Source organism: Triticum urartu, chromosome 6A, assembly GCF_056163025.1.
Source record: "Triticum urartu cultivar PI428250 chromosome 6A, HENAU_Tu73, whole genome shotgun sequence".
NCBI classification, from domain to species: domain Eukaryota; kingdom Viridiplantae; phylum Streptophyta; class Magnoliopsida; order Poales; family Poaceae; genus Triticum; species Triticum urartu.
In genome coordinates this window covers 368187595-368214584 of record NC_141878.1, presented here as the reverse complement: position 1 = coordinate 368214584, position 26990 = coordinate 368187595, and the positions used below count along the sequence as shown (strand labels likewise).

Here is a 26990-nt window from a genome sequence, read left to right as displayed (position 1 = left end):
GAAACATCATAGGATCCAAATATAATAGCAAAGCTCGTGATACATCAAGATCGTATCACCTCAAGAACACAAGAGAGAGAGAGACAGAGATCAAACGCATAGCTACTGGTACATACCCTCAGCCCCGAGGGAGAACTACTCCCTCCTCGTCATTGAGAGCACCGGGATGATGAAGATGGCCACTGGAGAGGGATTCCCCCCTCCGGCAGGGTGCCGGAACGGGTCTAGATTAGTTTTCGGTGGCTACGGAGGCTTCTGGCGGCGGAACTCCTGATCTATTGTGCTCCCCGATCGTTTTAGGGTATATAGGTATATATAGGAGGAAGAAGTACATAAGGGGAGCCACGAGGGGCCCACGAGGGTGGAGGGCGTGCCCAGGGGGGTGGGCGCGCCCCCTGCCTCGTGGCTTCCTCGTTGCTTCCCTTACGTGGACTCCAAGTCTCCCGGGTTGCTTTCCTTTCAAAAATAAGTTCCATGAAGTTTCAGGTCAATTGGACTCTGTTTGATTTTCCTTTTCTGCGACACTCTAAAACAAGGAAAAAAAATAGAAACTGGCACTGGGCTCTAGGTTAATAGGTTAGTCCCAAAAATCATATAAAATAGCATATAAAGGCATATAAAACATCCAAGGTTGATTATATAATAGTATGGAACAATCAAAAATTATAGATACGTTGGAGACATATCAGTTCATGATTTGCTTATGGTGGGTGGCGTGAGTGATAGAAGCACATACCCGAGTAAGTAGGTTGTTTGCGTATGGGATAAAGAGGACTTGATACTTTAATATTATGGTTGGGTTTTACCTTAATGATCTTTAGTAGTTGCGGATGCTTGCCAGAGTTCCAATCATAAGTGCATATGATCCAAGTAGATAAAGTATGTTAGCTTATGCCTCTCCCTCAAATAAAATTGCAATAATGATTACCGGTCTAGTTATCGATTGCCAAGGGACAAATAACTTTCTCGTAACAAAAATCTATTTACTAAAACTAACTTAGTTGTGTCTTTATCTAAGCAGCCCCTACTTTTTATTTACATGCTCTTTATTATCTTACAAACCTATACAACAACACCTACAAAATACTTCTAGTTTCATACTTGTTCTAGGTAAAGCGAACGTCAAGCATGCGTAGAGTTGTATCGGTGGTCGATAGAACTTGAGGGAATATTTGTTCTACCTTTAGCTCCTTGTTGGGTTCGACACTCTTACTTATCGAAAACTGTTGCGATCCCCTATACTTGTGGGTTATCAAGACCTTTTTCTGGCACCGTTGCCAGGGAGCAATAGCGTGGGGTGAATATTCTCGTGTGTGCTTGTTTGCTTTATCACTAAGTAATTTTTAATTGCTGTTCTTAGTTGTTATTTATCTTTAGTTATGGATATGGAACACGAAATACCAAAAAAATTAGGTGTACTTGCTACTTATGGAGGTGAGGAACCTCCTAAAACCCTCGATGCTCATTATATGAAAGATATTATGTACTACTTTGATAATCCTGAGAAAACCCCATTCAATTATATAATGGGAGACACATTGGATCAACATGAATACTTTAGGGATTATCGCTTGACTCAAAAAGGGAAACTATTATGGGATCAAATTTATATGTTATATTGGTATGCTAGGCAACTATGCTTGAGATATGATTATACTTGTTGCTCTAGGATGAAGGCTCCACACCTTCCCTTTTCATGCAAATTTAATGATGATAAAACCTTGGCTTCTTATGCTAATGGTATATATGATTACTATGATGTCGAAAAAATAGAAGAATTTGTTTCTTTTATGGGTGCTTATGAAATTGAATCTTTGTTTAAAGAGTGTGAAAATTTTGAAGATTCAGTTTATAGACCTGAAAATTTAGCTATCCTTAAATATTGCTATGAGAATTATGAATAAAATGCCGATATTGATGCGTTTACTGAGAAAGTCTCCGCTGTCCAAGAAGAGACTAATATTTTGCAGGAGTCTATGGAACAAGAAATTGATGAAACTGTGAGCTCATTGGATGAAAAAGATGATGAGGAGAGCGAAGAACAAAAGGAGGAAGAGCAGATTAGCTACCCGTTCCCACCTTCTAATGAGAGTAACTCTTTAACTCATACATTGTTTAATTTCCCTTCGTGCTTACCGAAGGATGATTGCTATGATGATTGTTATGATCCCGTTGATTCTCTTGAAATATCCATTTTTGATGATGCTTGCTATGCTTGTGGCCAATATGCCAATATGAATTATGCTTATGGAGATTAACTTGCTATAGTTCCTTATGTTAAACATGAAATTTTTGCTATTGCACCCACGCGTGATAGTCCTAGTATCTTTTTGAATTCTCCCGACTACACTATATCGGAGAAGTTTACCCTTATTAAGGATTATATTGATGGGTTGCGTTTTACTATTACACACGATGATTTTGATAGATATAATATGCATGTGCTTGCTGCTCCTACTTGCAATTATTATGAGAGAGGAACTACATCTCCGCCTCTTTATGTTTCCAACACGAAAAAATTGCAAGAAACTGTTTATACTATGCATTGGCCTTTACTATGTGTGCATGAATTGTTCTTTTATGACATGCCGATGCATAGGAAGGGAGCTAGACTTCGTTGTTGCATGATATATGTTACTTTGTTCCCACTACTAAATTACAAATCATTGTTAATTAAAATTGGCTTTGATATACCTTGGGATCCGGGTGGATTCATTACTTGAGCACTATATGCCTAGCTTAATGGCTCACGCTGCCAGGGAGACAACCCAAAAGTTTTAGAGAGTCATTTATTTCTGATGTGTTCTTTTATATAGTTTAAAAACAAAAAAATAAAGAGGGGAACCCAAAACTTTTCAAAAAGAAATATGAAAGTGAGTAGACGAGCACTGTGAAAGTGGGGGACGTCCTTGAACTTTGTTCATGCCCATGGAGACTTTTTGAATCTTAATTACAGAAACTTTTCAACAAAAATAATTATACCCTTGTACAATTCCATTGTATTATAAAAATAATGTGCCAAGGTTTGCCTTTAGGATGTTTACTTTTCTTGTTGGTTTGTACGGTGCGGGGTAGAAACTTTGGCTGTAGCGCACAATTTTACATTTTTTGCTGGAACGTCAAATGGTTCTGAAACATTTTGCACTATCTTTTTATACACATTTTTTACTTTTCCTAATTTTGGCAGAAATTTCCAAGTATCAGCAGTATGGTGAATGTTCAGATTATTACAGACTGTTCTGTTTTAGACAGATTTCTGTTTTTGATGCATAGTTTGCTTGTTTTGATGAAACTATCGAATTATATCAGTGGATTAAGCCATGGAAAAGTTATACTATAGTAGCTATAATGCAAAAAACAAATATGAATTGGTTTGCAACAGTACTTAAAGTAGTGTTTTGCTTTATTATATTAACGGATCTTACCGAGTTTTCTGTTGAAGTTTTGTGTGGATGAAGTGTTCGAAGATCGAGGAGGTCTCGATGTGAGAAGAAGGAAGAGAGGCAAGAGCTCAAGCTTGGGGATGCCCGAGGTACCTCCAAGTAAATATTCAAGGATACTAAAGCGTCTAAGCTTGGGGATTCCCCGGAAGGCATCCCCTCTTTCTTCAACAAGTATCGTTATGTTTTTGGATTCGTTTCGTTCATGCGATATGTGTAAATCTTGGAGCGTCTTTTGCATTTAGTTTTCATTTTTATTTTATGCAACATGCTAGTATGGGATAGTCCTTGGTTTATTTATAGAATGCTCTATGAACTTCACTTATATCTTTTGATTATGGCTTTACAGAATGCTTCATGTGCTTCACTTATATCATTTGAATTTGGATTGCCTCTTTCTCTTTACATAGAAAACCGCCATTTGTAGAATGCTCTTTTGCTTCACTTATATTTGTTAGAGCATGGGCATATCTTTTGTAGGAAGAATTAAACTCTCTTGCTTCACTTATATCTATTTAGAGAGATGACAGGAACTGGTCATTCACATGGTTAGTCATAAAATCCTACATAAAACTTGTAGATCACTGAATATGATATGTTTGATTCCTTGCAATAGTTTTGCGATATAAAGATGGTGATATTAGAGTCATGCTAGTGGGTAGTTGTGGATTGTAGAAATACTTGTGTTGAAGTTTGTGATTCCTGTAGCATGCACGTATGGTGAACCGTTATGTGATGAAGTCGGAGCATGATTTATTTATTGATTGTCTTCCTTATGAGTGGCGGTCGGGGACGAGCGATGGTCTTTTCCTACCAATCTATCCCCCTAGGAGCATGCGCGTAGTACTTTGTTTCGATGACTAATAGATTTTTGCAATAAGTATGTGAGTTCTTTATGACTAATGTTGAGTCCATGGATTATACGCACTCTCACCCTTCCACCATTGCTAGCCCCTCTAGTATCGCGCAACTTTCGCCGGTACCTTAAACCCACCATATACCTTCCTCAAAACAGCCACCATACTTACCTATCATGGCATTTCCATAGCCATTCCGAGATATATTGCCATGCAACTTCCATCCTCATCATATACATGACTTGAGCATTCATTGTCATATTGCTTTGCAAGATCGTAAGATAGCTAGCATGATATTTTCATGGCTTGTCCGTTTTTTGATGTCATTGCTACGCTAGATCATTGCACATCCCAGTACACCGCCGGAGGCATTCATATAGAGTCATATTTTGTTCTAAGTATCGAGTTGTAATTCTTGAGTTGTAAGTAAATAAAAGTGTGATGATCTTCATTATTAGAGCATTGTCCCAGTGAGGAAAAGATGATGGAGACTATGATTCCCCCACAAGTCGGGATGAGACTCCGGATGGAAAAAATAAAATAAAAAAGAGGCCATAAAAAATGAGAAAAGGCCCAAATAAAAAATAAGAAAAAACTGAGTGAAAAAGAGAGAAGGGGCAATGCTACTATCCTTTTACCACACTTGTGCTTCAAAGTAGCACCATGATCTTCATGATAGAGAGTCTCCTATGTTGTCACTTTCATAAACTAGTGGGAGTTTACATTATAGAACTTGTCTTGTATATTCCAATGATGGGCTTCCTCAAATTGCCCTAGGTCTTCGTGAGCAAGCAAGTTGGATGCACACCCACTTAGTTTCTTTTTGAGCTTTCATACACTTATAGCTATAGTGCATCCGTTGCATGGCAATCCCTACTCACTCACATTGATATCTATTAATGGGCATCTCCATAGCCCAACTATATGCGTAGTTTATTTGAGACTATCTTCTCCTTTTTTGTCTTCTCCACAACCACCATTCTATTCCACTTATAGTGCTATGTCCATGGCTCACGCTCATGTATTGTGTGAAGATTGAAAAATTTTGAGAACATCAAAAGTATGAAACAATTGCTTGGCTTGTCATCGGGGTTGTGCATGATTTGAATATTTTGTGTGGTGAAAATGGAGCATAGCCAGACTATATGATTTTGTAGGGATAACTTTCTTTGGCCATGTTATTTTGAAAAGAAATGATTGGTTTATTAGTAGGCTTGAAGTATTATTGTTTTTATGTAAAATGATAGACTATTGCTTTGAATCACTCGTATCTTAATATTCATGCCATGATTAGATATGTTATCAAGATTATGCTAGGTAGCATTCCACGTCAAAAATTATCTTTTTTATCATTTACCTACTCGAGGACGAGCAGGAATTAAGCTTGAGGATGCTGATACGTCTCCGTCGTATCTATAATTTTTGATTGTTCCATGCCAATATTCTACAACTTTCATATACTTTTGGCAACTTTTTATACTATTTTTCAGACTAACATATTGATCCAGTGCCCAGTGCCAGTTCCTGTTTGTTGCATGTTTTATGTTTCGCAGAAAACCCATATCAAACGGAATCCAAATGGGTTAAAACCGATGGGGAATATTTTTGGAATATTTGGAGAATATGGGAAGAAAATCAACGCGAGACGATGCTTGAGGGAGGCACGAGGCAAGGGGTGCGCCCCACCCCCTGGGCGCGCCCCTGACCCTTGTGGGCCCCCCGTAAGGCGGTTAATGCTCTTCTTCGGCCACAAGAAAGCTAATTTTCGGGAAAAAAATCTCGGCGAAGGTTTCAGTCCAATCGGAGTTACGGATCTCCATATATATATGAAACGGTGAAAGGGCACAATACCAGAACGCAGAAACAGAGAGATAGATCCAATATTGGAGGGGCTCTCGCCCCTCCCATGCCATGGAGGACGAGGACCAGAGGGGAAACCCTTCTCCCATCTAAGGAGGAGGTCAAGGAAGAAGAAGAAGGGCCCCCCCCTCTCCCCTTCTCTTCCGGTGGCGCCAGAACACCGCCGTGGCCATCATCATCATCATCACCGCAATCTTCACCAACAACTTCACCGCCATCATCACCAACTCTTCCCCCCTATATGCAGCGGTGTAACCCCTCTTTTACCCGCTGTAATCTCTACTTAAACATGGTGCTCAATGCTATATATTATTTCCCAATGTTGTATGGCTATCCTATGATGTTTGAGTAGATCCGTTTTGTCCTATGGGTTATTTGATGATCGTGATTGGTTTGAGTTGCATGTTTTATTATTGGTGCTGTCCTATGGTGCTCTCCATGTTGCGCAAGCATGAGGGATTCCCGCCGTAGGGTTTCCAATATGTTCATGATTTGCTTATGGTGGGTGGCGTGAGTGACAGAAGCACATACCCGAGTAAGTAGGTTGTTTGCGTATGGGATAAAGAGGACTTGATACTTTAATGCTATGGTTGGGTTTTTACCTTAATGATCTTTAGTAGTTGTGGATGCTTGCTAGAGTTCCAATCATAAGTGCATATGATCCAAGTAGAGAAAGTATGTTAGCTTATGCCTCTCCCTCAAATAAAATTGCAATAATGATTACCGGTCTAGTTATCGATTGCCTAGGGACAAATAACTTTCTCATAACAAAAAGATCTTTCCTAAAACTAACTTAGTTGTGTCTTTATCTAAACAGCCCCTACTTTTTATTTACATGCTCTTTATTATCTTACAAACCTATCCAACAACACTTACAAAATACTTCTAGTTTCATACTTGTTCTAGGTAAAGCGAACGTCAGAGTTGTATCGGTGGTCGATAGAACTTGAGGGAATATTTGTTCTACCTTTAGATCCTCGTTGGGTTCGACACTCTCACTTATCGAAAACTGTTGCGATCCCCTATACTTGTGGGTTATCATTCTCCTTCTCGATTGGTAATGTGTGTATTGAATCACTTAGCAGTACATGTGCGGTTCCAATTTTGTTCATACCTACCCTTCAAATTTCCTGGTTGCTATTGTTCCCATCAAAGTAATTGGTTATAGCCTCCATTATCCAACAGAATATTAGCTTGCAATTGTGCGTCGCTCCTGTATCGCGCTGTGCTTGGGTAAGTTCTTCATCTGCAACTAGTAGTGTGGCAAAATGATGGAAAGTTTTTTAGAACTAGCAAGATGCCGATGCATTGCACGGAACATCAAGATGCATTTGTATGACTAGTTTATCTTGTAGGAGAAAAGGATGAATGAGGGAAGGCCTTATTTGCAAATCTGGAGAGAGGTGTGGGTATCTTTCTGCAAAATTGCCATAGTTTCCTTCCTGTCCGTCGGATATAAATCAGACAGCCTATATTGCAGGATGGTAGGCACACCATCATCACAAACTCTGTTTTTAAAAGAAAAAAAGAGTAGAGAGTAGAGAAGTAGATATAAATACTAAATAGAAATAAATATAATAGTAGAGAAGAGAGTAGAGATAAATATAAAATATAAAATATATACAACAGTAGAGAAGAGAGTAGAGATAGCAGGGACGTCGGGAAAGGATCACGCGCGCGTGGGAACTAGCGGCCAGGAGCACGCTAGTTTTGGCACGCGGCATCCGGCGCGCTTTATAAAATCCAACGCTCTCCCACCGCTTTGTGCCTTGCCACCGCTCTCTCCCTGCTCTGTGCCTTGCCACCGCTCTCCCCCACTCTACGCCTCGCCACCGCTCTCTGCCCGCTCTTTCTCGCCTCGCCGCCACCGTGCCACCATGTCGCCGCGTCGCTGGGAAACTTGGGGATACCGCGGCGTCCGCGCGCGCCGCTTGGGCGGATTCTCCGCCGAGATCCGGTTCCACGGGATGCACCTCGGCCTTGGCAATTTCGACACCGCCAACGAGGCCGCCCGCGTGTATGATGCATCGGCGTGGCGCCTCCGGTGGCCTCATAGAACATTGAACTTTCCCAACGTGCCGACGTGGGAGCGGGCGCAGGAGCTCGCGCCTCTGCCGCGGCTTATCACCGACGAGGATCGTCGCGACAACCGAAGGAGGGAGCACCGTCTCGGCATCGCCAATATGGACGAGGAAGCCATGGCGCTGTGGCGCCAATGCTTCCCGTAGGACATCATCAATCAGAGCGAGTTCTACGCGCAAAGGAGGGCGGAGAGGGAGAAGAGGAGGGCGGAGCGAGCCGCCTGTCATGAGGACAAGCGGACGCTCAATTCAACATGAGGCTAGGAGCAGCGTCGCCCTAGGAATCTGACGACGATCGGTATCTTCACGCCTACATTGAGACGTCGGAGGAGGACATCACCGAGGAGGAGTCGGATGACGAGCAGTAGTTGAACTATCTATTTTTTATCTATCTATGCTCAGGACTATCTATGTATCTACTCTCTAGCCTCTACTTTCTATCTCTACTTCTTGATCTCAGCACTGTAAACGCTTTTTTAAAGTGCCGCTCATTGCGATTCTGTTGGAGATGCTCTAACATGGCAGACGAGTGCTTTAATGTTTCCCACAAGATGCTTGAGTATTACTACTAGTATATTTTCCTTGCCATGTTGAGATTTTAAAACCACGAGTGCGAACATGCAGAGGAGCAATGAAGACCAAACACGGGATATTGGGGACATCTTCAAGGAGCGTCGCAAGTTAAAGAGGAGCTGCACCGAACCTATAAAACGAGCTTTGGTAAGTAACAGCCTTTCAATTACTTTCGTTTAGCCTCGTGTTCTTCGATGTGTATATGTTGTAGTTTCTGTTTCTCTTAGCCTTGTGTTCTTTGATGTGTAATAAGAAGAGTCTTAGTCGTCCTAGTGCTTTCGTTTTTAGCTTGATGTAGGAAGTGGGTGTTCTCACCTTGTAGTCTGTTTTTATATATTTTTCCTTTTGAATTCACTTCTTTGAGTCCTGTTTATCTGGCTTCTACTAAATGGATCTGGGTTGCTCTGAGTGTTGATCTAAAAAAGAAGTAACTTCATGCCAGGATGCAGTTCCTGCTAGGAGGGAAGTATGGTCAACCTCAAGATCATGTTTCAAAAAAATGAGGCTAGATTACACACAAGGTGCCAGTTCCCTAATGATGCTGGATTAGACACAAGGTGCAAATTCCCAGATGATGCTGGATTACACACAAGCCAGGTGGAGTCGTCAACTGTCTGTGTCCTTGTAGCTCTAGTAAAGGCTGAAAGAAAGCGTGCAGCAGCCCTTGAGAATGTAGTTGATTTCTTGAAGAAGCGAAAAGAGCAATCAGATGCTCTCTTCACCCAAGCCAAAGAAGAGATGGCAGAAGCCAGAAAGAAGCTAGCAGAGGCAAAGCAGGCTAGGCGTCTCCTGCTATCTAAAACTTTTGTCAATACAAATTTTCCTTCATAATAGCTAGGTTCAAATGTTTATCCAGTCGGCATGCGTATTGTGATGTCCATGCATCTACTGATGTGGCACAAAATATTTTTTTAGGGTCATGTAATAATAGCAATTACTTTCCAAACAATAACAGACGAAGCATTGGACATGGTTCCAAGTTCAACTTCCACATCAAACTCATGTTCACAGATATCCGCACATTCATAGATAATGTCCACAACCATGATTCACTTCAAAGCCAAAAAAATGTGAGGAGAGTTATAAATAAAGAAAAACCTCTAGTTCCTGTTACCAGTGCGAGCACAACAAGTCAAGACCATGCATAATTAATTATATTTTGATCATTTTTTGTGTTCTAAAATGCCGCCCGGCTCGCGGAAGGACGTCGGCACACATGCGGATTCAATGGAGGCAGGCGGGGCTGTCTAAAGCCGGTTGCATGCGGCGTGGAGGCGTGTTCAGCCGGGCCTGCAGCGAGTGGGGCCCTCTTGGCCGGGCACCGGTTCAATGCATGCGCTATGAGAGGTCACGTCCGTGTTAGAGCAATAGCTCCCTCCAGTCCTTTTTTGTTTGAGTATACCAAAATCTCGTTTTCCATTCACATTTTACAAGTAAAATTCATGGACAAACTTTGACCCAAAATACGATGGGGACTAGTAAACCAGGACGGAGGTAGTAGTTTTTTTAATCATATAAGGGTTTCCCCCTTCCGATTTTCATTACTGAAAACCAACATCTAAACCATAGTATTTTCCCTAGAACTACCAGGTTCAACATCTCGCAACATAAACCCATACAACCATACACCAAGGAGGTAGTAGTTATGAATTCCATTTTCTCTCCATACCAATCGTTCTAAAAACTACTTAAGTACTTATAACACGCCATTGAAAATCGGAACTCTTACCCTGCTAAAAAAATGATATTTTAAACGTGGCTACTCGATCTATGGCAATTGGCGAGCCATCGCCTCCAGGTCATTCACCTATTGTCCCGACCATCAACTCCTACGGATCAAATTATCACGCGAGCTGACTATTCCTACAAAGGTGCGTTCCACCACGTACCTGGTACCCACGCATGCAGCAATCGTGCACCTAGGGTTTTAGGGTTTATTTGTTAATGGTGCCTTTACATAACTGTCATGTATGCGAGACAGCGAGAGACCGACAGCGTGCGTGCGCCTCTTCTCTTCGTATATGTACTTCACCATTTGTCTGGTGTCCAAAAATTATGCATTAGTAATAACTACTAGTAATGTGCCAATGCGTTTCCACACGATCAACTTAGATTAATACATATTCACCGATTTGATAGAAAAAAGAGTCTAGTTTTGAAATACGTGTATCACTAAAAATATGTTATGTTTCACTCAAAATATATTCCTTTGGCAGTTTTGATGAGATATGGGAGGAATGTTATTGGTTTCAAGATTCAAGAAGTGGTATATCTCTAATTTCTATTCTTACTAGCAAGATGCCCGTGCGTTGCACGAAACATCAACATCTTGTGGGAGAAAATGATGAACGAGGGAAGGCCTTATCTCGAAATGTGGAGAGGAAGGCGGGTAAATTTCCATATTTTCCTTCCTATCCGTTAGATATAGATCGAACGGCCTATATTACAGGATGGCAGGCACACCATCATCACTGACTATGCTTTTTATAAGAGTAGAGATAAAAAAACAGAGTTGGTGATGATGGTGTGCCTGCCATCCTGCAATATAGGCCGTCCAATTTATATCTGACAGATAGGAAGGAAACTATGGCAATTTTGCAAAAGGATATCCACATCCCTGTCCACATTTGCAAATAAGGCATTCCCTCGTTCATCCTTTTCTCCCACAAGATAAACTACTCATACAAATGCATCTTGATATTCCGTGCAACGCATGGGCATCTTGCTAGTTGTTGAAAAAAGCCCATGTGTGTGTGTTTGTGTGTCTGTGTGTGTGTGAGAGGGAGAGAGGAGGAGGACGGAGTGTAAGTGTGACAAAGACACAAAGAGTGTGTGTGCGAGAGGTATCAGCTTAAAATGAGGCAATAGTGTGTGAGTGCACGATCGAGAGGGCGTGTCTCAAGAAGGGACGAAAAATCTATATAGATACAAGGAGCGCGAGAGAGACATGTACGTGATAGTGGAAGCACGAGTGTGCGGCTGTATAAACCTATCTGGAGGCTAGTTGATCAATGATTGTGAGAGAAATACAAGTCGGGAGTGCGAAAGCGAGAGTTTTGTGTGTATGAGAGAGAGACGGTTGTCGAGAAGGGGAGTGGAAGCAGGAGTTGTGTGTGTGTGTGAGAGAGAGAGAGAGAGCAGGGGGAGTTTGTCTAATCGGTAAACAAATGAATAATGTCAGTTTTATAACTGGGATAGAGATGGAAAGGAGATAGCAACTGTATGTGGCGGTGAAAAAGAAAGCTTAGGTACCTAGTGATACCAGAGAAAGGTAGAGACGTGAGAGATAATGAAAATTGTGTAATGTATAATGATAGGGAGAGTGTGACACTTCTCAAGGGAGACGTCGAGAGACCATGTTCGCGAAGATAGGAGGGACATGAAGTGAGCGTGCGGGTGAGCTGGAGAAAAGAGAATGATAGCTACATGAAGGAGCATGCGAGAGAGATGGGCGTGAAAGGAGTCAACATAAAAGGGATTCAAATATTTGAATTCGAGATGATGATACATGTAATTCATACTCAAGCCAAAATTGATCTATCAAACATGCATACTCATATGAATTCATGCGCATCTATGTTATTTAATATGTAGATATTACTGATCCATACATTTTAGTAGAACATAATTTGGTTTAATTTTTTTGAATTCAACCTTATGATTTTGAGATCATTGTATTTGTAAATCATATTATACATATAAAGGAGCAGAATTTTATATATAAAAAATGATGTATATAGAATTTTATTCCTATTGAAAATGGATCCTGCCCGAACAAAAATAGAATGCAAACTGGATTCGAATTGAGTAGGCACGGTAAACATTCACTCTTGCTCTGCAAAAATTTAAACAAAGTGGGGAAAGTCGCAGTAACCGCTCGAAACCAAAATCTGCGAGATGGAAATTACTGCCGATCCCTGACACGCAAAGCCTATCAGCTCGATTTCTATAGGTTTCAATATGGTTAGGTTTGTAATTTCACTCAAACATGACATAACCGCCTCTCACCCGAATTCATACATGGTTGGCGCCAAAACACAGTGTCTCCTCGGCCAAAATCGACTCCCTCCCTGATTCATACATAGTGGGCACCAAAAACAAACTCTCGTCGGCAAATATTCGGTGTATGCGAGATTACCGTCCTATCCCCAACCGACTAATATTGCTGTGATGTAGGAAATTTTATACGAGGGCTAAGTTTGTAAATTTCCTCGCATTTGAGACAAGCACGCCCTGAAGACATGGTTCCCCCTTCCTCTCTCCCACCATTTCGCCATTCGTACTCCGTGGGCGCCAAAACACCATCTCCACCCCAGCCCCCTCCGTCCGCCACCCCATCCACCGCCGTCCTCCACCACCATGCCGGAGCTGATACCCCGACACCCTCGTCCATTAAAAGAGATCAGTGTCTCTCATCCACAGCTTCCGACCGCGATCCTTGCATCCCGTCCTCTCGCTTCATCCCCGCCGTCGTTCACCTTGCCGGCGCCGCTCCTACGATCATCTCGTCCACCGTGCCCCACCGCCATTGTCTATCCTCCTAGATCTGCTTCCACGCCGCCGACAGCCATCACTACCACAACACCGTCAAATTCTCAGCAGATGCATACAAGACGCCGCACCAGAGGAGGTACTCTTTCGTATCTGCTCAACTTATTTATCGCAACAAGAAAATAGATAGCCACTGCTTTACTCTGATTTTCTTGTCCATCACTTACTTGTTAGTTGAAAGCAAACATTGGTTGCGAAGTTGCCTTTGTCGGGTTTGCACCTTCAGATCCGCCATGGCACGCTCAACACTATACTCGCAATGCTTATGGTTTTCCCCTTTTATATTCCACACTAATTAAATGACAGTAGACTAAATTTCAAAGTTGGGTCAATCGATTTTTGAGAGCTCACCGGAGTTCGCCGGTGCGAAGGAAGGGGCTCGGGTGGGGACGGTGGTTGTGGGGGCGATGGTGGGGCCTCGTCGAATGAAGAAAACTCGACGCGGGTGGGGGCGGGGGTGGACGTGGCAGAGGAACACAGGAGGTGGGGCGGTTCAGGGGAGGGTGGGGGGGGGGGGTCGGGCCCGGTGGTTCGGCCAGCGGCCCATGCTGTGTTCTGTATGGGAAGAATCAGAGATGAGGAAGAAGAAGGGTTAGGAGACGTAGGATCTTCATCCAACCGGCTGCAATGGTCGACTAGCCCGAATGACAAAAGTCGCACGACTTGCATGCAGACATGCCTTTATCTTCAGTACCAACATCGTACTTGCTTAGCATTGCTCCTGAATCCATCAAGCTAAACAACGTGCCACTCATAATTCCAAACTTCTTGCTCAAATACGAATATGATATGATGCTGATATTACTAAAACAGATGATGTTTAATTGGTCAGCTAATGTTCCTACTTTACTTTCAAAAAGCATGTGCACCACATATAGAGAGACAGCAGGGAGTTCCATTCTTAAGGCGCTCTGGTTCATCATCTGTGGGCACTGCGCAACGAACATTTTATTATCCAAAATCTGCTTGCTCTTCATTAGCTTGTTCCTCTTCCGTTCTTCTTTAATAAGTACTCTCTCCTTTCCTAAATACAAGTCTTTGTATAGATTCCACCATGGACTACATATGGAGCAAAATGAGTGAATCTACAGACTAAAATGTATCTGTATACATCTGTATGTGATCCATAGTGGAAATTTCTACAGAGACTTATATTTTTGAATGGAGGGAGTATGATAGTAGTACAGTATGTTCCTTGTAGTGAAGATGAGTAGGGACATTTGTAGTGTAGAGGTCTATACGGTCGGTTGTGATGGACACTTTGAACTCTTCGGGCCTCTTTGATTCATAGGATTTTGTAAACATAGGAATAGGTTTTATAGTGGCCTGCCCACTTGAATCCTATAAGATTAGCAAGGAAATGCGGGGAGCTGTGTCGCCTTTGAGAGTTACACTGATATTAACAGTACCACACCTTCAGTTGAAGAGAGCTGGTATCTGAAGCCTTTCTAGCCGTACCGGCAATACTAGCACATATATTCCAGCAAGTTCAACTTTGCTGATTTTACTCCTGATGCTTACAGTTTTCTCGTTATATCTACACTATGATCTGTGTAGCTGCCTTGTGTCGCACTAGCAGCAGTCCACTCTTGAAGCTAAACCACACACCAATCATAAGTCCAAAGCTTACTTCTCCAAATACGAATTGTGATATGATACTGATATTAGTTAACAGACACACATTTAATTGGTCAGGTAATGCTCCCACTTGATTTTCCAAATGCATGTGGCCACATATAGAGAGACAACATGGAATTGCATTTCTTTGGGCGCTGTGATTCATCATGAGTGGGCAACCAACATTGTATGCAATGAAGCGGAACCTCAAGAATATGCTTCCTCTTCTGTTCTTTAACATGTTCCTCTTTTGTTATTCTGTATTTACTACATACAGCATGTTCCTTCTCAGGAAGGGGAGCAGGGACATCTACAGTCAACAGCTGATAGAGCTGGCATGTACGTGATCGATAGGCTTTCAATTAGTAGCGGCAATATAACACAGTATTTTCTAGCCAGTTCCACTTTCCCGATTTATATATCGTGGTTATGGTGTACCCCTTTTATGTACACTACGATCTGCCTAGTTGATCTGTGCTCTTGTTATCATGGTTTGGCAATAAACTCTCTATATAGTATATTATGAACCTATCATCTTCCAACTATCCTTACTTCTGGAGCCTATTTTTGTGTCTACTTGTGCCAGATTATATTAATGCACGCACCATATTATAGCACACATGAGCTCTCTCATCAAAATCCAGTGATAGCACACAAGGGTTTATAGGGACGCCCCTATATTTGAATATCCTCTACATTACAAATATAATCTCACTACTATTTATGTTTTCATGGTTTTCAGATATTATATGTAATTATAGTGAATATCAGAATCCGCGCATCAGAAGAATATTGCGGAACACTTCAATGACTTGCAAAATTGGCACTAAGGAATTGAGTGCCATTGTGGATGCAATGAAACTCATACGCTCCCCACCTGTAGATTCTTGTTCAGAATATGATCCTAATGACTATTCTAACCTCGAGGAGTCAAAGGCAGATGGCCCGTCCTGTTAACCCATCAAGGTGCTTGTTCTAATTTGGCAAGGTTTTATTGATTGCGCGTATCTTACATATGTTGTCTTGCATTTCGTCTACTTTGTTGCACCGCCATCTGCTTAGTTTACTCATCATATATGTCAAGATGTCATGCCCATCCATTATCAATAAATATTCCATCTTTCATCATACCATGTTTTTCCACTCAAATGATGTTCTTGTGCATCAGACATCAAAAAGGAAGAGGGTGATTGCCGAATCTGAAGGAGCACCAACAAAGTCCTTGAAAAACATGGTGGTGCCGGAGAAATCGGGAAGCACCCCACTTATATTGGTTGTACAACCAATGACACAAAACGTAGGACCGACTCCAGCAGACTGTACCCATACTTCACTGGCCACACCACTAGCCCCACCGTGTAGGACCTGCACTCCAGCAAAAGGTATGCCGATTTCAGTTGCCATAGCTCCAGCCGTACCACAAAAAAATCCCACTCCAGCAAAAAGTACAGCAAGTCCACCGGCCGAAGACCTATCCCAATTGTAGAGACGGCCAATTCCTGCAGATTGGAACCCCATTCTAGTTATTCCATGTTTAAAAGACAATGCTTTCAATGTTGTTAGGGACTACATGCATATATTCCCATCATGGGAAGATTATAGTGAAGACAAACACCATTTTCATATCTTCCTGTCCCACTTACGTGTAAGTGCTATTATTCATGGTGATTATTTTCCTGTTTTCTGCTAATTGAACACATCAATGATTTACATTACATTGTTGTAAGTAGGCGAGGTTCAATCTGGATAGTCATGATGAGCAAAGCTTGCTTGCGCTTTTCAAGGAAGCATTACAGTAGTATCGGTGTTACCTGAGGAAATCACACTTTGATGGCAAGTCTATAAACAAATTTCTGGTGAAGTCTCATGTGTGCTAAATTTCGAAGACATTGAAAGGAAAACCCTTGTTATGCATTGGTCTCGTTCCCAGGATGAGGTACTGTCTATGATATCACATGACAATTTGAACTTCTACTTTTCCGCATGTGCCTTAAGGATCTTTTTTGCAGGAAATCAGCTCGAAGAAGAATCCCGGTTTGAAAAGAACAACATGATATCGCAAATATGTTGCTCGCTGCTTTCCTCTTGTTAGTACATGTTGTCCTCTATCACTATACTTGCATTCATACCTGGTTCATTATGTGATAGCAGTATGCATGATAGCTTGCTTATCAATTGTTCGCTCCAAATTATATGATCTGTATGAATGGTTATATTTGTGTAGAATATATCCAATGCCAATGAAATTTTTTAGCTCTACAGTTTTCTTGTAAGTACCTGCTGTCCTTTATCAGTGTACTTATATTGACAGGTAGTTGTTCATGTACCATCACTCTGCAGCTTATTTCCTTTGCCCTCCATTTTCTACACATCAGATCTATATTTACTCTTACCATAAGGTTGGATAATACCGATGGTCCTGAAGAAGTTTAGCTCTGCATTGCTCTTGGCTGTACCTTTTACATGTATCATTGTACTTCCATTTATAGCTACTTGGTTATGTAGCATCACACTTCATCTTATCTTAAATATTCTCCATTTTTTCTTATATTATCACATCTATATTTACTCTTAACAAAATGTAGAATAAAGGCAATGCTTATGAAGAAGATTCTGTGGTAAACTTCTTGAATTGCTCCCCCCCCATCAGCATGCACAAGGGCTTTATAGAGCCTTCTTCACCAATAATGTAAGTTTGTCCTTCTCAAGCTTTTAAACTTTGTTGTGTATATTTGGTTAGGCATGACTGCAACAACTGTTTATTTTTTGTGTTTGCATCAAATTGCATGTTTAATGTTTATTATGTAGTTCATAAACAAAAGTTTGTCCTTCTCAATTTAAGTTTTCAGTTGTACAACCAAGTTCCTTCTTCATACCATGTAAATTAAACTATACAAAGCAAGTGACCTTCTTTTGCACTGCATGTACGCTTCTGTTCTTGATCCATAATCCAGTGGTGTGGTGAACCTACCCACTACGACACAATTTCATATTTTGCAATGTCTTAACTATGAACAATGTCATATCAGTCTACTATTATTTAAACCGTCTCTTTATTTGCCAATCTGAAATGGGATAAGTTGACAGCACACTAACCATTGATACCTATGAGTTCTTGATCTATAATCCAGTGGTGTCATGAAGTTGCCAACTCCTTCACAATGTCATTTCCTGCCATGTCTTAACCTGAACAATACCATATTGTGTTAATGCTATTTTAAACTATGTCACATTATTCGTCAGTAAGAAATGTGATGAATTGTCAGCACTGATACTTATATGTGCAAAACCTTTCATCTGTCTCCTTGTTTATCTTTCAGAGTGAGGAGGATATAAGTGTCAAACAAGCGCAGTCTCATCAGCTTGCTCAGCTGCTTGCGCTGCAGCTCCCGAGCAGGGCTAACCTTTCTTGAACTCTATTGAAGTGTTGTCAGTTTTGTATATTATTTTGTCGGCATGGTTGTTTGCACTGGTGACGATCTTTGATGCGCAGTGTACGTAATCTGCTGTCTACTTGTGCTTTATTATCATAGTTGCGAACTTTGATGCCTAGTGGATGTAATATGCCATAATTTCTTTATAGTATAGTCTAGTTTTTTTCTTATTCACGATGATGCAGTTATTTTACTGTATATATATCCTGTCTTCGCAGTAAACCGGCCAAAATGTAAAATTACGGTACATAATCGGGTCGTCATGCAAATCACTACATAATCGGTACAGTAATAGGCCTAAATGTAAACTGACCCACTAGTATATGCGGGCCTCTAATAGGCCGAGTAAACCGCCGACCCTATTTTCGCAAGAAAACTCAATGGGCTTTTTGGAGGCTGAAAAGTAGGTTGGGCCTGATACGTGTCGAACAGCTCATGGGCCGGCAGCAGGCCGAAATAGACCCCAACCCATGATTGTGCCAATCACATCACGGGCCGTTAACAGGCCAAAATTGTCTCGGTCCTTGTTTGGCCCAATCAGATTATCAGATGTGAGCAGGCCGGATGCAAAATGAGCCGTAGTTAGGCCCAACTATATGACGGGCTTTTAACAGTCTGAAATAAATATAGGGCTGAAATGTTAAACATGCCTTTAACATGCCGAAACTAATATCAGGCTGAATTACTAAATGAGCCTTTAGCAAGTGGGCCCAAAAGCATAGCGTCTGGTTGACGAGCCGAATCTGATATGGGCCATAATTTAGCCCAAATCCTCTTAAAGGGCCCGATCTGATCTGGGCCGTAATTTGACCTAGAACGTGGTAGGATTTTACGGGCTGGATCTCATATGGGCCTTTATTAGGCCCGAAACATGGCAGGCTGTTAATGGACCAAATCAAATATGGGCCGGCATTTGGGCCTTTAGTTGGGCCGACCCATTATGGTCCGCAAAATCTTGTGGGCCTTTAGTTCGGCCGACCCATTTACTCTTTATGGGCCACTTTTGGGCTGGTCCACGTGTCAACATATCATAGGCGCATCTCGCCCATTGGATGAGTGACACATGTGCTAACGCGGAGCTGACACATGGTTCTGTCGGCCAATGAGAATTTTACACATGGAAAATCGTCATTGGTCGTGGCTGTTAGCGGGTTATCGGATCCAAAACTGGACACGATAGCTTAACGGCGACCCGTTACGGTGGATGCCACGTGTCGGTCACCCTTGACAAAAGCACTTCCATGACGTGGCATTTATCGTCATGGAAGTGAACACTTCTGTGATGATAATTTTGGTAATCTCGTGGAACACTTCTACGACAGCACAAGTATTACTATTTGATTCTGTCATAAATTCGTCATGGATGTACATGCATGACCGAAAACGTGACCTACTGTGACAAACACATATCATCACAGAAGTGTATTTTTTGTAGTGAAATGAGGCATTACTGTTGTTCCTAATGATAAAAATGAACTTATCCCACAAAGAATCGTAATCAGTTATAGGATGGTAATTGATTTTAGAAAACTAATAGAAAAGATCATTACGCCTTTGATTGATCAAATGTTAGAAAGATTGTCTAAGAACACACATTTTTCCTTTCTAGTTGGTTATTCTCGTTTTTCTCGAATATCTGTATCACAAGAATATCAAGAGAAACTACTTTTACCTATCCTTTTGGAACATACGCTTATAGACGTATGCATTTTGATTTATGTAATGCACTCGCTACTTTTCAAAGATGTATGACTGCTATATTCTCTGATTTCCGTGAGAAATTTTTGGAGGTATTCATGGATGATTTTTCCTTTCATGGAATATCTTTTGATTATTGCGTAAGCAAACTTGACCAAGTTTTGCAGAGATGTGAAGAGACAAATCTCGTCTTGAACTGGGAGAAGTGCCACTTTATGGTGAATGAGGGTATAGTCCTTGGTCATAAAATTTCTGAAAGAGGTATTGAAGTAGATAAAGCTAAGGTTGGTGCAATTGAGAAAATGCCATGCCCTAGAGATATTAAAGGTATACGAAGTTTCCTTGGCCATGCTAATTTTTTTAGAAGGTTTATAGAAGGTTCTTTAGGGCATGACAAAAGGATTCTAAAGAAAGAATTTAATGTCGGTGACCAAGTTCTATTGTACAACTCCCGTTTTAGATTATTTGTTGCAGAACTTCACTCTAAATGGGAAGGACCATACATCATCAAAGATGTTTATTGTTCCGGAGCTCTTGATGACATACAAGTGCACATGGCTATTGTAGCACTTTCGTGATAAGACAAGTGTCGAACACACAGGGAGTAAATAGGAATGAACTACAAACCCCTCAACCACGCTATCAGATACGTAGTTACGTACGCACCCAAACCGTAATTTTGAAATAGCCTACTTTAGTAAGTTGCTAGGACGACATGTAAAAGGATAGTGTTTGTCCAAACTACAAACAAAAAATAAAAGATTGAAAATTAAAGGAACTAAACTAAGTGAAACCGTATTTTAGTAGTAAACGTTCTCAAGGGAATTGGAGTCATCACCACAAGTATGATGCTGACAACACATGATAAACATGGCTCTCTAATTGTATCATTAAGCCAGTTATATATGATCTCGCGTGGGCGGAGCCAAATAAAGTATGCATACCCACTAAGGTTACCGCGTACACTCGTGTCACCACCGTGTTTCCCCACTCCGGTTATCATAACGATGATTCTGGGAAGTAAACTCATTGTGGTCACGGACTTGAGTTCTAGGGTTCTCCACAAATCCCTATTGCAATGATTAGGGTGGAAGCGAGAATAGGCCCTGTCACCACCTACCCTCTACAACTACCCTTCTCACCAATATGACTTTCCTCAAGTCCACAAGGGGCTAATGTTGCGCGAGCACTCTTCACAACACCATTAGATAATCAACACAATACATATAAAGAGAATATTGGATTGCTTATTCAAAAGTAATAATCATGCAAGGGTTCACCCAATTCCTCAAGAACTAACACAACTACTCACACACAGGAGAGTGAGAAGGAAAGTTACAGGCCAACAGAGAGTCGGTGGAAGAAAGGAGCATGCTGGTCATGGTGATGGCAACAACGGCCACTGTGAAGATGGTGATGGTGGCGGCGCCGGTGATGAAGACCACACCTGCCCGAAGAACGGTGCTCGTGGTGGAGGCTCCCCTTCTTCTTCCTCTTGGATTGGCACTTCTCTTCTCTATGGAGGTGGTCTTGGAGCAGTAATGGAGATGGATGACGATTGCATGGATGAGTGAATGTGTGCGGAGCGGCAGCCAGGGTTGATGGTGCTTATATGAAGGCCTCCCGATATTTGCTGATCCACTGATGTGGTCATCCATGGGCTCAAGATGAGCCTTATCTTCTCCCGATCCCTTCATTATGGGCCAAGGACCTCGTGAGAACAATTGGGGACAAAATCAATGAAGAATCATGTCTAGAAGGGTAACTATCTCGGAGCTGTCTGCATGTTAAACAACCGTGCCTGGTCGTTCGGAACGCCGTCTTTCATGCTGTCTTTTTTGCAGTCTTTCTCTAGTAAAACGGCTGCCATTTCTTCATACGAACTCGGAATTCTATGTTATTGGGCTCATTGGATTCGTATGAATGACGCCGATCCATTTTTTGTCTTAGACCTTGGATTGGAGAACTTTGGAAAAATGACTTCTTTCGACCTTTGAAATGGCTAAGTCCGACCCATGGCTGACTCTGTATTGAACTTATCCTTGCTCCTTTCATCGTGCTTGGTCTTAGGTTCCTCCGGTACACCTATAGACACAAGAAAACAATTAAAACTAATGAAGAACAAATAAATACACAAATGTGCAATGCTCATAATGATTAATGCAAAAACCGGTAATCATGCATAATGGGCATATATTTGCTTCAATGGGACATAATATATGAAGAGAACATGCAACATATAAGATCTAAAATATATATAAGTAAAATATAGAGCCATTAGCTATCAAGATTAATAATGCTAATGGAACAAATATGAAGGTGGTTACTTGATAGAGGCGAGGGTCCCAATCTTTCAACAAGATAATAACTGTCGATTTGGTAGAGTCTACTTTGCTAATCCGACTACAAACATGCACGATGTTGTGCCTTATCACTCGCTAAGCCAATCTCCTAAGATTACTTACGATACCGAAAACACGTTCATCCTAACCACAAAGGTCCATTCCTGCATGCAATCAAAGATCAAGCAAGAATATGATAAAGCAATATGAATATTGTGAATATATATATATATGAGGTATTGATAAAAGTGGGAATCTGAAATCGGTTTGTCCTGGTCATTGGACACAAACGAAGTACAGAAAGTTGGAGTGGCTAACTTTTAACTAAATAAATCCCAAGGAAAATACTACTAGATTTATCTATTTATGTAGGAGTAAGGGGTGGCGGCCAAGGAGGTGGGAGGACATCCCAAGGCAGACAAAAAGAAACCCTAGGTTGTACAAGGCCCATGGGCCCAAGTGGAGGTGATGCAACACCCTTGGACTTGTACTTTGACTCGGATTCTACTGCAACGTAAGATTGTTTCATCAATATCTCAACTCTCTTGATGAATGAAGGTGTATCCAATTGGGTTGGAAAGTGCATGAAATAAGCTTTCCAACAAAAAAAGAATCACCCAATTCGGAGTTCGGATGCAAAATTTCTTGGTGTTTTGATTCAGGTATGTCTGTGCAGTTCGAACATGAGTTCAGAACGTGAGAGACTTGACTATATCTTCTCTTGGTCTAGAAATGACTCGAGAGAACTTCTTGAACAACACCTAAATGTATCTTTTCCCTTATCTTCATATGTGGATTGTACAAATGTCCGGTAGTTCTGCAATTAGGCATGAAATAAAAAGCGGTGAAGTACTTTTGTTCTGTATAGTATAAATAACGCATTTCATAATGTTTTTGAGAAATCACCTCAAATAAATACGCATATGCAATCTTTGCAATCATATCCAAGGTAGAAATGTCATCATCATCCTCACCTTCTTGAAAGCAAAGCGGTTCTCGATATTGCTTAATCTGGAATGTGGCTAACAAAAGGGAAAAGGTGTACATGTTGTATACGTATATGTCATCCATTTTTACTCTCTCGATTTTTGCACATGTGACACATTTATACATGAGTTACTTTCATACACTACTAGGGAAAAGCCTAGCAGCAGCGCGGGTTTTCGGCCTTTTAGTAGCGCGGGGGCCGGCGCTACTAATAAGGCACTACAGCTAACGTATAGCAGTAGCGCTGGTCCACCCGCGCTACTGCTACACAAATGTTGCAGCAGCGCGCTTAAAGGAACCTCGCTGCTGCTAATAGCTATAGCGCGCTTCCCCTGTGCGCGCTACTGCTACAACCGCGCTGCTGCTAACTTTTCTCCACTCGCTACTGCTAATTTTAGTAGTTTTTTTTGGCATATTTGTTTTGTATTTGAACAGGCTTTATAGAAGAATCTTTAGCACATACAAATGTCATCATGATACACATACAAATGCCTGCGAGACCACAAATGTAATCATAGCATATACATACAAATAGTCTCGTCATAATCATCATCCAACACAAAGTGGTATCTTGTCATCATCTTGAAAATAGCGATACATGCAAGTCTCGAATACTTGCAACTACAACGTCATCCATCTAAACAAAGGTATACGCGAGAAGAGCTATCACTATGAGTGAGAGCGGAACTATGTAGTACATGAGATGGCGGTTACGAGTCCTCTCTCGCGCTAGCCTGAACCTCAAGTAACTAGCTTCTCCTTCTTGTCTGCTTTTGAAGCCTTTATGGCTGGCGTCCGAGAACCCATTCACTTGCGCCTGACACTCATGCCACTCGTTGTACACCCCCGGAACCTTCCCTTTGTACACGACATAGCAGTTCCATCTTGCCATAAAAAACTAGGTACCTGTTAGAGATGCATGTTCATGAAGAGGATGTACAATCATATATATGCAACAAAATATACTAGAGAACACCGAAAAATAAAGGGTTAGCAACTAGATGCAACTAGGGATCGTGGACATCACAAAGTTGCATCGCTACAAATAGTATACAAGTTCAACCGACACATATCATCATCGTCGGCATCATAAATCACTAGAAGTTCCATCCTTCCATATCATCGAGGATGGACCCTAGCTTCTTGAACGGTGTGAGGTCTAGACGTTGCATGCCTATGCGAGTTCGGACGTCAGCTCACGATATAGGGCCGTGGTGGAACATCCCCTTCTCATCGACGACTTCTTTCATGATGATCGTCGCAATGTCGCTTTGGATGCAAAAGAAGTCATCTCTAAGTTTATAATCCGCTTCTCCATGAGATTCTAGCCACTTGTGGATATGATCATCATTTCTGCTTCTCATGCGAAGCTTTTGGTGATCCGTGTTGAACTGAATCATGAGATGGAGGATGTAGAATCCATCCTTCTTGCTTGGTTTTGGGACTTGGATGCAGGAGAAGTTAGTTTTATGCGCGAAACCCATCTTCTTGTTCCTTTGTTTCCTGAACTGCATGTGGCCACCTCTAAAGCTGAAGCCTTGGAGAGCATCATCTAGAATATTCATTATGTGGGTGTAGTCTTTTTTCTCGTAGTCTCTGGAAGGGTCAAAATACACGGCGTGGGAGACTTGCGGATAAAGAACGATAAGGACGGCGCACCCGTTGCTGCGGGGAAAAGACACCTCAAATTATTCCCGATAGAGAGAGAAGGAATGATTGAAATGTATGAAAGGGTTGTTCAAAACTGACTTACTTTGGATGATAAGGCACGCGGACAATTTCGGCATGACCTTTGCTAAAAAATGGACATATCGAGCGCCTGAAATTCACCGGAACGGAAATGAATCAACATTCCGGCGTAACATAGGAAACTCGGATCATTTACCAAAACATGACATGTCCAAAACATGACATATCCACATATCACATGTCCAGTTCAAATTTGCATATAAATTCAGCAAATTTTGAAACCTATATAAATTCATAACTAAATAGATAACCTAATTAACATAACTAAAACCTCAGTAAATTAACCCTAGCTAGCAGAGAGAGAGAGGGGGGGTGGTTTACAGAGGGTGCAGGGCGAGGAGGCAGGCCCGACGACGGCCGAGGTTGGGAGGGGAGGAAGCATAGGAGGGAGGCGAGGGCCGACGGGTCGGGGGCGAGCGCCGACGCCGGGAGCGAGCGCGCCTGGGTCGGGGGCGGCGGGGTCAGGGGCGAGCGCGCCGGGGTCGGGCGCGGCGGGGTCGGGGGCGGCGGGGTCGGGGGCGAGCGCGCCGAGGTCGGGGGCGGGCGCGGCGGTGCGACGGGCCGGGGAAGAGAGAGTGGAGATTTGGGGGAAAAGAGGCGGGGTGAAGCAGGGAGAGGGAGAATTTTGGGTTAAGTGGACGTAGCAGTAGCGCGTTTTCACGAAACGCGCTACTACTATTACGAGCAGCTATAGCGATTTTCTGCAGAAACCGCTACTGCTACCTTGACTAGCTGTAGCTCTTTTTCACTAAAGCGCTACTGCTATAACCAGTTTCCCTTTTTTCTTTTCCTCAGCATAATAGGAACATATATATTACATCATTGGACCCTTGCATAATAATGGCTAAGTGTGTATACAAAATAGGAACATATATATATACTACATCATTGGACCCATGCATAATAATGGCTAATTAAGTGTGTATACAAAATAGGAACATATATATATATTACATCATTTGACCGATTCCTCAGCGCTGACGTTTTCGTTTTTGAGTCAGCTTCTTTCCCTTCTTGTTCGTCGAAGAATAATTGAGCCCCTCATTGTGACTTTACCTTTTCCATGGAGTACGATTTTTCCTTCGTAATGTAGTATTGATTCTTATTTTGACGTATACTTCATCATCGTCGTCATCTTCCCTCATTGGGTTGCCGTACTGATCATAGTCTTCCTCATTGGCGACTTCATCCATTCCAATGATGTTTCTTTTGCCTTTCCTCATGACAACACGACTGGGATTGCATGGGTTGGTTATGAAGAAGCATTGTGTCACATGCTTAGCATGTACCCATGGCTCGTTTTTTGCGATAGCATTCACGGTAGCGCTCTTGGCGTCGGGTATAGTCATGGTGGTGAAAATCCGGCTTTCTCTTTCGACATTCTTAGCCCATCTGACACGGAACATCGTCGTGTTGTGCAGTCCAGAGTAGTCAAGCTCCCAGATCTCCTCGACCCTTCCATAAAATCGTTCAGTTGCGCCGTTGTCGCTGCCGGTCATGCATTCCATCGTCACCCTTGAGTTCTGATATTCATCACTGTCCATATCTTTGGCCTCCGTGTAGAACGTGTATCCGTTGATATCATATGCCTGATAGGTTACGAGGTTGGGCGAGGGGCCATGTGCTAAGGTGTATATGAGCAATCCGTCCTTAGAGCCCTCCTCCGGGGGATTAGCAATAATATGCTCTTTGAACCAATGCAGGAAAGTGGAGTTGTGCTCTCTAGTAACATCGGCGTCCGTCCTGCATACCCCCCAGTCACGATACTTCTTTGCAATAATTTCTTTGTGCAGTGCCACGA

The 26990-nt window shown here is 42.0% G+C and overlaps 1 protein-coding gene across 1 annotated transcript; it reads left to right on the top strand.

Moving 5' to 3' along the window:
- The first annotated feature begins 8034 nt into the window (after window positions 1–8034).
- On the top strand, window positions 8035–8385 carry LOC147965283 (ethylene-responsive transcription factor 5-like). Its single transcript, XM_087530390.1, has one exon. It carries the CDS (start codon window positions 8035–8037, stop codon window positions 8383–8385), a length of 351 nt encoding a protein of 116 aa, XP_087386516.1.
- The last annotated feature ends 18605 nt before the right edge of the window (window positions 8386–26990 follow it).

What these genes read in the sequence shown, in the direction of transcription:
- LOC147965283 (XM_087530390.1), top strand. Translation starts at nt 8,035, where the DNA reads ATGTCGCCGCGTCGCTGGGAAACTTGGGGATACCGCGGCGTCCGCGCG.